This window comes from Pelophylax lessonae, assembly GCF_965119305.1.
Source record: "Pelophylax lessonae genome assembly, chromosome: 3".
Lineage (NCBI taxonomy): Eukaryota > Metazoa > Chordata > Amphibia > Anura > Ranidae > Pelophylax > Pelophylax lessonae.
This window is the reverse complement of record NC_138770.1, coordinates 32,919,926-32,931,198: the sequence shown is the minus strand read 5'-3', so window position 1 is coordinate 32,931,198 and position 11,273 is coordinate 32,919,926. Positions and strand designations below refer to the sequence as shown.

The following is an 11,273-nucleotide window of genomic DNA, read 5'->3' as shown; positions in this document are numbered from 1 at the left end:
AAAGTAATATTGGGCGTGTGCTGTAGGTCCCTCAACCAGAGGGAGGAGGGGGAGATGGACCTCCTTTCACAGATTGGATTGGCAGCAAGGATGGGAAATGTCATTATAATGGGGGACTTTAATTATCCAGATATAGACTGGGCAGAAGGAACCGCACATTCATCCAAGGCTCGGCAGTTCCTAAATTTTTTGCAGGACAATTTCATGGGTCAGATGGTGAACGCACAGACAAGAAACAATGCGGTACTAGACCTACTGATTACCAACCATACAGACCTGATCACAGATATAGAAATACGGGGCAACTTAGGAAACTGTAACCATAGGTGAATTAGTTTCAGTATTAATCATAGTAATAGGAAACACAAGGGTAATATAAGGACACTGAATTTCGAAAGAGCCAACTTCCCTAAACTGCGCTCTTTGCTAGACAATATCAAATGGGATAGAACCCTGGGAACAAAGAACACGGAGGAAAAATGGGAGTGCTTCAAGAGCATACTAAACAAAGGGATTGGCCAGTGCATTCCAAAAGGGAATACATTTAAAAGAGCTAAAATAAACCCTGGGTGGCTAAACTCCAACATAAAAATGCATATTAATACTAAAGAAAAGGCCTTCAAAAAATACAAGGCTGAGGGGTCATTGGCAGCATTCCAACATTACAAAGAGTGCAATAAGAAATGTAAAAGCAAAATCAAAGCGGCTAAAATAGAACACGAGAGACGTATAGCGGAAGAGAGTAAAAAAAAACAAAAAAACAAACAAGAAATTCTTTAAGTATATAAACAGTAAGAAAGCGAGGCCAGAACACATTGGCCCCATAAAAGATGACAAAGAGAATCTGGCCACAGAAGACAGAGAGAAGGCGGAAGTGCTAAATAATTTCTTCTCTTCAGTCTTCACAAAAGAATCGGGGGCTACACTAACCCAGCTTGTAATGCTAAATTAAATAATACACCTCAGGAAGTACCGCCATGGCTAACAGAAGATAGACTTAGAACTAAACTAGAGAAACTTAACATAAATAAATCACCGGGATCGGATGGCTTGCAACCGAGGGTTCTTAAAATACTTAGCCAGGTGATAGCCAGACCATTATTCTTGATCTTTAAGGATAGTCTACAGATGGGTATGGTGCCTGCTGATTGGAAAAAAGCCAACATGGTACCAATATTTAAAAAAGGGGCCGAGGTATATCCCGGGGAACTATAGGCTGGTCAGCCTAACATCAGTAGTCTGCAAGATTTTGGAGGGGATGTTAAGGGACCACATACAAGACTTTAGTAATGAAAATGGTATTATTAGTAGAAATCAGCATGGATTCATGAAAAATCGTTCTTGCCAAACCAATCTATTAACCTTCTACGATGAAGTGAGTTGCAATCTAGATAAAGGAAGGCCTGTGGATGTGGTGTATCTGGATAAAGGAAGGCCTGTGGATGTGGTGTATCTGGATAAAGGAATGCCTGTGGATGTGGTATATCTGGATAAAGGAAGGCCTGTGGATGTGGTGTATCTAGATAAAGGAAGGTCTGTGGATGTGGTATATCTGGATAATGGAAGGTCTGTGGATTTGGTGTATCTGGATAAAGGAAGGTCTGTGGATGTGGTGTATCTGGATAAAGGAATGCCTGTAGATGTGGTGTATCTGGATAAAGGAAGGCCTGTGGATGTGGTGTATCTGGATAAAGGAAAGCCTGTGGATGTGGTGTATCTGGATAAAGGAAGGTCTGTGGATGTGGTGTATCTGGATAAAGGAAAGCCTGTGGATGTGGTGTATCTGGACTTTGCAAATGCATTTGACACCGTTCCCCACAAATGCTTACTGTACAAACTAAGGAAGGTAGGTATGGACCATAGGGTGAGTACCTGGATAGAGAACTGGCTCCAGGGGAGAGTACAGAGGGTGGTGATTAATGGGGAGTACTCGGATTGGGCGGGTGTGGAAAGTGGGGTCCCCCACGGATCTGTCCTGGGACCAATCCTGTTTAATTTATTCATAAATGATCTAGAGGAGGGGATATCTAGTACAATCTCAGTATTTGCGGATGATACTAAACTAAGCATGCCAATATCTTCTATGCAGGATGTGGAAACCCTACAAGCAGACCTGAACAAAATAATGGGGTGGGCAACTACATGTCAGATGGCAGTGGCCACTCACTAAAACTAGAGGAAAAACAGTTTAACCGTATAATACGTAAGGGGTTCTTTACTGTCAGAGTGGTAAGGATGTGGAATTCTCTTCCACAAGCAGTGGTATCAGCAGGGAGCATCGATAGTTTCAAAATACTATTAGATGGGCACCTTAAAGACTACAACATAAAGGGGTATACAATGTACGGTTAACAGCAAACACACACACATCATAGGTTGAACTGGATGGACTGATGTCTTTTTTCAATCTCACAAATTATGTAACAGTATAGATCCTAACACATCACCCAGTCCATACCAGTATAGATCCTAAATCATTACATAGTCCATACCAGTATAGATCCTAACGCATTACCCGGTCCATACCAGTATAGATCCCTAACACATTACCCAGTCCATACCAGTATAGATCCTAACACATTACCCAGTCCATACCAGTATAGATCCTAACACATTACCCAGTCCAAACATATTACCCAGTCCATACCAGTATAGATCCTAACACATTGCCCAGTCCATACCAGTACAGATCCTAACACATTACCCAGTCCATACCAGTATAAATCCTAACATATTAGTAGTTAGTAGTAATAAACAGGATTTGCCACTATGGCTAACAGAGGGTGAAATCAGGGAAAGGCTGGATAAACTTAACACAAACAAATCACCAGGCCCGGATGGCGTACATCCGAGAGTACTCAAGGAACTCAGTAAGGTTATATCCAGACCACTGTTCCTGATCTTTGCTGACAGTATTAGGACAGGAGATGTACCAGGGGATTGGAAGAAAGCTAACGTGATTCCGATATTCAAAAAGGGCCAGAGGCATATCCCGGGAAATTATAGGCCTGTCAGTTTGACATCAATAGTATGTAAACTTCTGGAGGGGATGATAAGGGACTATATCGTAGAGTTTGCTAAAGACAACAACATCATCAGCAGTAATCAGCACGGGTTTACAAATGGGCGTTCTTGTCAAACCAATCTCTTAGCATTCTACGAGGAGGTGAGCTGTGAGCTAGATAGTGGGAGACCAGTGGATGTGGTGTACTTGGATTTCGCTAAGGCGTTTGATACAGTTCCCCACAAGCGCTTAATTTATAAAATAAGGTCTGCAGGTATCGAAAGCAGGGTTTGCTCTTGGATACGGAATTGGCTTAAAGGGCGTGTCCAAAGGGTGGTAATAAATAGCGCATACTCAGACTGGTCTGAGGTTGTAAGCGGGGTGCCCCAGGGCTCAGTCCTGGGACCAACCTTGTTCAATTTATTCATAAACAGCATTGAGGACGGGATCAGTAGTGCGTTATCAGTTTTTGCAGATGACACAAAATTGGCCAGGGCAATAACTGCACAGCATGAAGCAGATATCCTACAGAATGACCTGGACAAAATTACAGAGTGGGCAACGACATGGCAAATGAGGTTTAACGTGGAGAAGTGTAAGGTTTTGCACTTGGGGACTAAAAACATAAAAACACAATACACGTTAGGAGGGGAACCCTTGGGGGAATCAAAAATGGAGAAGGATCTGGGAGTCTTGGTTGATGATAGACTAGGCAACAGCATGCAATGTCAAGCGGCAGCTGCCAAAGCCAGCAGAATATTAGCATGCATAAAGAAAGGGATGTATTCCAGAGATAAGACTATAATCCTTCCACTTTATAAAACTCTGGTCTGACCGCATCTGGAGTATTCTGTCCAGTTCTGGTCGCCAGTCCTCAGGAGGGATGTGTTGGAGCTGGAGAGAGTCCAGAGAAGGGCAACTAAACTAATTAGGGGATTGGAGGACCTTGACTATGAAGAGCGTCTGCAATCGCTTGATTTATTCTCCCTGGAGAAGAGACGTCTGAGGGGGGACATGATAGCAATTTATAAATATCTTAATGGGGATCCCAGCTTAGAAAAAAAGCTGTTCATTCGAAGGGATTGCATGAGGACTCGAGGGCATACAATGCGATTAGAGGAGAAGCGTTTTAACCACAGGCAACGTGGGGGGTTCTTTACTGTTAGGGCTACAAGATTGTGGAATTCTCTACCACAAGAGGTGGTTTCTGCGGGTAGTATGGTGGCTTTCAAAAGACTCTTAGACTTACATCTCAAGGATCAGAACATTCAGGGGTATGTGAGATGAGTACAGCCACACACACCTACACAGGTTGAACTGGATGGACTATTGTCTTTATTCAACCTCACCTACTATGTAACTATGTAACTATGTAACTTTATTACCCAGTCCATACCAGTATAGATCCTAACACATTACCCAGTCCATACCAGTATAGATCCTAACACATTACCCAGTCCATACCAGTACAGATCCTAACATATTACCCAGTCCATACCAGTATGGATCCTAACACATTACCCAGTCCATACCAGTACAGATCCTAACATATTACCCAGTCCATACCAGTATAGATCCTAACACATTACCCAGTACATACCAGTACAGATCCTAACACATTACTCAGTCCATACCAGTATAGATCCTAACACATTACCCAGTCCATACCAGTATAGATCCTAACACATTACCCAGTCCATACCAGTACAGATCCTAACACATTACTCAGTCCATACCAGTATAGATCCTAACACATTACCCAGTACATACCAGTATAGATCCTAACACATTACCCAGTACATACCAGTATAGATCCTAACACACTACCCAGTACATACCAGTATAGATACTAATGCATTACCCAGTCTATACCAGTATAGATCCTAACACATTACTCAGTCCATACCAGTATAGATCCTAATGCATTACCCAGTGCATACCAGTATAGATCCTAACACATTACCCAGTCCATACCAGTATAGATATCCAGCATGATATTTTTCCCCGTTGAGATCTGATGTGTTTTCAAAGTGGGTTTTCATTCTTTGGAGCAGTGTATGTTGGTTGAGCATTTCAAAAGTGTAAAAGAGATCTGTGGTGATACTGGGTGCAATCACAACACCAATGAAACAAACAAAAGTAAAATTCCCAGTTCAATTTGCTAGCCAGTTTGCTTACCAACCAGTTTAACCTGTCTAACAGTTTGCGCCAAAACAGGGGTTTAGTTAGCACACATTTGCAAACGCATGTGAAAGCTGCAGGGCCACTTCATGGCTCCCTGTTACCTGCAGTCCTACTCTCATGAATTTATAAGAGTCTTCACAGTGGAAGCACATGCAAGCTAATGGATAGATAGGGGGCAGGTGAGCCTGGAGGTGGCCCATCCCTCCTAAAGGTAATTGGGGGCATAATGGATGCCCAGCTGATGGTATTACAGCAAAGGCAAAGTATGTCCACTCACCAGTACACATTAACAACAAAGAAAATGGCCTCACAACACCAAACTATGACAACTAACCAGATCAATGATACCACCCAACCAAACATCACTAAGTAAGCTTTAACCCATTCTTCCATAATTACCCGAGCTGATATCTGGAGAAGGTTCTTCCTCTTTAACTGCGTCCATCATCCCAACCTCCTCTGTAAAATGCTGATCACCCCTCACATACGTCTTTTCCTTTATAACCCCAATTTGTACATTTATCAGATCTTCATCCTGAACCAACAAAATGGGAGAAATAATATTAAATACAAAAAAATAATAATAATAGAAGAATGATATCTCTTAGGGCTTGGGATCACTTTCCTACATTCTCATCTACCTGATGATGGTGAGGGATGGTGTGATCTTCCTGTGTGGAATCCCGGGAATACAGAGGACGGGGACATCTCTCTGGTGGGTTCCCATTACTGGATCCATCTGTAGGAAACACACACACTGACTGAATACATTGTTTCTATGTGTTTATCAGATGATGGGGGATCTAGGTGGATCCTCCGTACTGCTCTCTCCTTTACAATAAAGTCTCCTCTTACCCGGTGATGTGAGGGGCGGCTGATTCTCCATCATGACGTCTTTGTAGAAGTGGATCTACAGATCCTCAAACATCAATCCATATACCCAAACAGTTTTTGTATTTAGTGGCCATCACTCACCTGTGCTGATGTCTGGAGAAGATTCCTCCTCTTTAACTTTGTCCATCATCCCAACCTCTTCCCTGAACTGCTGATCCTCCCTCACATACGTCTCTTCTTCCTCTTTAACCTCATCTTTTATATCTACCAGATTTTCATTCTACACAAAATAGCAGGGAATGGGTTTTAAAATGTGAGCACAAATAACCTTATACCTAAAAGTGGAATATATTTTTATACAGTCAGATCACATTTATGATCTCGATATCCATCTTCACCTACCTGATGATGGTGAGGGATGGTGTGATCTTCCTGTGTGGAATCCCGGGAATACAGAGGACGGGGACATCTCTCTGGTGGGTTCCCATTACTGGATCCATCTGTAGGAAACACACACACTGACTGAATACATTGTTTCTATGTGTTTATCAGATGATGGGGGATCTAGGTGGATCCTCCGTACTGCTCTCTTCTTTACAATAAAGTCTCCTCTTACCCGGTGATGCGAGGGGCGGCTGATTCTCCATCATGACGTCCTTGTAGAGATCCTTGTGTCCTTCTAAATACTCCCACTCCTCCATGGAGAAATAGACAGTGACATCCTGACACCTTATAGGAACCTGACACACACAATGATACAGTCACCATCCAGACACATCCCTTGTCTGTTACTGGATAATGTCCCAGAATTCCCAGCACCGCTCACCTCTCCTGTCAGCAACTCCATCATCTTCTTGGTGACTTCTAGAATCTTCTGCATGTTGTGTCTCTCAGGTTTTAGGGAGTCACATGGAGGCACTGTGATGGTCATATGATCACCTGACTTCAGAAGAGGATATCTCTGTATTGAGGAAGCAATAGGAATATCATGTTAGAATCCCAGAATCCTCCTCACCTCTCCGGTCAGTTACATAGTTAGTGAGGTTGAAAAAAGACATCAGTCCATCCAGTTCAACCCATGATGCGTGTGTGTGTTTGCTTTTAACCGTACATTGTATACCCCTGTATGTTGTACATTGTATACCCCTGTATGTTGTGGTCTCTAAGGTGACCATCTAACAGTTTTTTGAAACTATCAATGCTCCCTGCTGATACGACTGCTTGTGGAAGAGAATTCCACATCCTTACCGTTCTTACGGTGAAGAACCCCTTACGCATTTTTAGGTTAAACCCCCTTTCCTCTAGTTTTAGTGAGTAGCCACGTGTCTTATTGTATTCCCTTTCTCTGAATAGTTTGTTCCTTATGCTAGGGTCACCAGTACAGTATTTGTACATTGATATCATATCCTCCCTCAATCGTCTCTTCTCCAGAGAGAAAAGGTTCAGTGCTTGTAGTCTTTCCTCATAGCTGATGTCCTCCATTCAAATCATAAAAATCAAAAAATTAGTGATTACATGAATCAACAAGTGTTATCAACAAAATATGGTGTCCATCATATGTGCTCTGATGAAACATAAATGTTCATATAAAGTGCTCCAAAGTAATGATTAGTATATCCAGGTGATGACAGGACAGCCTCAATCCCTTGTGAATCAAGCAGGAACCACCAGTATGTGAACTCCCTCCACCAGTAAGATTGGCCTCTCACCTTGATACCAGACCCAAACGGGCCAGCATGAGCATATCAGGGGATAAACAGACTATCACAGGTAACCTCTCCAGCCTTCACCTCCGGGGGTCGCCAGGACATAAAATAAAGATAAAGCAAAGATCTAGTGCTCTCTGAATGTAAATAATGAGCTTTTATTAAGCATAAAGGGGTAACTCGCATTTGTTGGGCACTCAGCCGTGCCTGCTATTATGGCATTCAGTGTTGGAGAGTAGCACCCGAGCGATCGGCGTCAGGCACGCAGGCTCCGCCTCCCTATACGCGTTACGCCTGGAGCGTGGGCTCCGTTTGGCTTCTTCTCCGGGCCATAATAGCAGGCACGGCTGAGTGCCCAACAAATGTGAGTTACCCCTTTATGCTCAATAAAAGCTCATTATTTACATTCAGAGAGCACTAGATCTTTGCTTTATCTTTATTTTATGTCCTGGCGACCCCCGGAGGTGAAGGCTGGAGAGGTTACCTGTGATAGTCTGTTTATCCCCTGATATGCTCATGCTGGCCCGTTTGGGTCTGGTATCAAGGTGAGAGGCCAATCTTACTGGTGGAGGGAGCTCACACACTGGTGGTTCCTGCTTGATTCACAAGGGATTGAGGCTGTCCTGTCATCACCTGGATATACTAATCATTACTTTGGAGCACTTTATATGAACATTTATGTTTCATCAGAGCACATATGATGGACACCATATTTTGTTGATAACACTTGTTGATTCATGTAATCACTAATTATTTTTGTGCACTTCTGGCGCAGCACTTTTTTTGATTTTTATGTTTTTGTTGTGAGGTGTGGACACAATTTGTGTATGCAGCCGGATTTATATATTGATTTATTCTAGCACATTTTATACACATTTGAATTTCACTTAGTCTTGCGCTGATAGTTTTTTCACTATATTCGATGTCCTCCATTCCCCTAATTATTTTTGTTGCCCTTCTCTGGACTTTCTCCAGTTCCAGCACATCCTTCCTGAGGACCGGTGCCCAGAACTGGACAGCATACTCCAGATGTGGCCGGACCAGAGTCTTGTAGAGAGGGAGGATAATCTCTTTATTTCTGGAGTGAATCCCCTTTTTTACATCCCAGTATTCTGTTGGCTTTACTTGCAGCGGCTTGGCATTCCATGCCACTGCCAAGCCTGTTGTCTACCAGTACCCCCAAGTCTTTTTCCATCTTAGACTCACCCAGAGGTTCCCCCCCTAGTGAGTAGCTTGCTTTCTGGTTTCTGGCCCCCAAGTGCATTACTTTACATTTTTCAACATTAAATCTCATCTGCCATGTAGTTGCCCACCCCGTTATTTTGTTCAGGTCCGCTTGTAAGGTTTCCACATCCTGCATAGAAGATATTGGCATGCCTAATTTAGTATCATCCGCAAATACTGAGATTGTACTAGATATCCCCTCCTCTAGATCATTTATGAATAAATTAAACAGGATTGGTCCCAGGACAGAACCCTGGGGGACCCCACTTTCCACACCCGCCCAATCCGAGTACTCCCCATTAATCACCACCCTCTGGACTCTCCCCTGGAGCCAGTTCTCTATCCAGGTACTCACCTTATGATCCATACCTACCTTCCTTAGTTTGTACAGTAAGCGTTTGTGGGGAACGGTGTCAAAGGCCTTTGCGAAGTCCAGATACACCACATCCACAGGCTTACCTTTATCTAGGTGGCAGCTCACTTCATTGTAGAAGGTTAATAGATTGGTTTGGCAAGAACGATTTTTCATAAATCCATGCTGATTACTACTAATAATACCATTTTCATTACTAAAGTCTTGTATGTGGTCCCTTAACATCCCCTCCAAAATCTTGCAGACTACAGATGTTAGGCTGACCGGCCTATAGTTCCCCGGGATATATCTTGGCCCCTTTTTAAATATTGGTACCACGTTGGCTTTTTTCCAATCAGCTGGCACCATACCCATCTGTAAACTATCCTTAAAGATCAAGAATAAGGGTCTGGCAAACACCTGGCTGAGCTCTTTAAGAACCCTCGGGTGCAAGCCATCCGGTCCCGGTGATTTATTTATGTTAAGTTTCTCTAGTTTAGTTCTAAGTCTATCTTCTGTTAGCCATGGCGGCACTTCCTGAGGTGTGTTGTTTAGTTCGGCCTTACAAGCTGGGTTCGTGTAGCCCCCCCGATTCTTTTGTGAAGACTGAAGAGAAGAAATGATTTAACACTTCCGCCTTTTCTCTGTCCTCAGTGGCCAGATTTCCTTTGTCATCTTTTATGGGGCCAATGTGCTCTGGCCTCGCTTTCTTACTGTTTATATACTTAAAGAACTTCTTGGGGTTCTTTTTACTCTCCTCCGCTATATGTCTCTCGTGTTCTATTTTAGCCGCCCTGATTTCGACTTTACATTTCTTATTACACTCTTTGTAATGCTTGAATGCTTCCAATGACCCCTCAGTCTTGTATTTTTTGAAGGCCTTTTCTTTAGCTCTAATATACATTTTTATGTTGGAGTTTAGCCACCCAGGGTTTAATTTTGCTCTTTTAAATTTATTTCCCTTTGGAATGCACTGGTCAATCCCCTTGTTAAGTATGCTCTTGAAGCGTCAGGTCTGTGTTTTATTAATAGATATAAGAGTGATGTCACGTGACCTCCCAGAATCCTCCTCCCCTCTCCGGTCAGGTCTGTGTTTTATTAATAGAGATAAGAGTGATGTCACGTGACCTCCCAGAATCCTCCTCACCTCTCCGGTCAGCAGGTAGATGATCTCCAGGGTGAAGTTTAGTATCTTCTCAGTCATGTGACTCCGGTCCTCCTCCGTCCTCATTGGGGCCATCATGTTTGAAGGTTTCCCTGTAGACAGGTAATATTGATAACAGAGAATTATATGGATTGGTATTGGTTGTACAATAATAGGATGAGGATATCAGGAGGTAATATGAAGGTCGGTATTTATTTAAGCACTATGGTCCCAGTGAGAAAATATTTAATCTGGACAGTTTAGTGTTTTCTATTATTCATGTGGTCCGAGATTCTCGTAAAATTTGGCCACCTGAATCACAAATTCCATTCTTTATGTTGGGTGTGAGATGAGAATCAGGATAAACGTCAGGACAAGCAACAGACGAGCGCATCCAAGAGATGAAGCCGGGGTCACTACACAGAAAATCAATCCAAGGAAACAACAGGCAGGACGAGGAATAGCAAGAAGGAGCTCAGAGACAAATGAGAATATTGCTCAGCCAATGGGAGATTATCTCAGCATGACTTACATAATGAAGGAGATGAGGGGGAGGGGAGGAAGTCACTTAGCGCAAACTGACGTAGACCTACGTTGAATCAATTTAAGTAGTTGTACCGGGATGATGCCTCTAGGTGAAGGCATCATCTAGGTACCGTTTTTTAGAGCCGGCGGTCAGCTTTCCAGTGGTAATGACCGAGAGCCACTCGATAGTTACCCCAGCGAGCGGGAGGGGATGCCCCCCACCTTCCACGGCTCTGCCCGGGTCTCGCGTCCGCTGGCTGGATGGAGTTCCGATCTAAGCCAGATGTGGCTTTGATCGGG

The 11,273-nt window shown here is 43.2% G+C and overlaps 2 protein-coding genes across 2 annotated transcripts in view; one reads left to right on the top strand and one right to left on the bottom strand.

The window, feature by feature from the left end:
• LOC309550718 (uncharacterized protein) overlaps positions 1-10,557 on the bottom strand; it is a 155,342-nt gene extending 144,785 nt beyond the window's left edge. Inside the window, exons 1-4 of the mRNA XM_082251053.1 lie at positions 10,452-10,557; positions 6,849-6,983; positions 6,639-6,762; positions 6,421-6,522 (exon numbers count right to left, since the gene is read on the bottom strand). Coding sequence (XP_082107179.1) covers positions 6,421-6,522; positions 6,639-6,762; positions 6,849-6,983; positions 10,452-10,547 — 457 coding nt within the window. The 5' untranslated portion in view covers positions 10,548-10,557. The remainder of the gene's footprint in view (positions 1-6,420; positions 6,523-6,638; positions 6,763-6,848; positions 6,984-10,451) is intronic.
• The window catches only part of LOC309550274 (uncharacterized protein), a gene marked incomplete at both ends in the record, with an annotated part of 1,476,097 nt that overhangs the window by 368,095 nt on the left and 1,096,729 nt on the right, over positions 1-11,273 (top strand).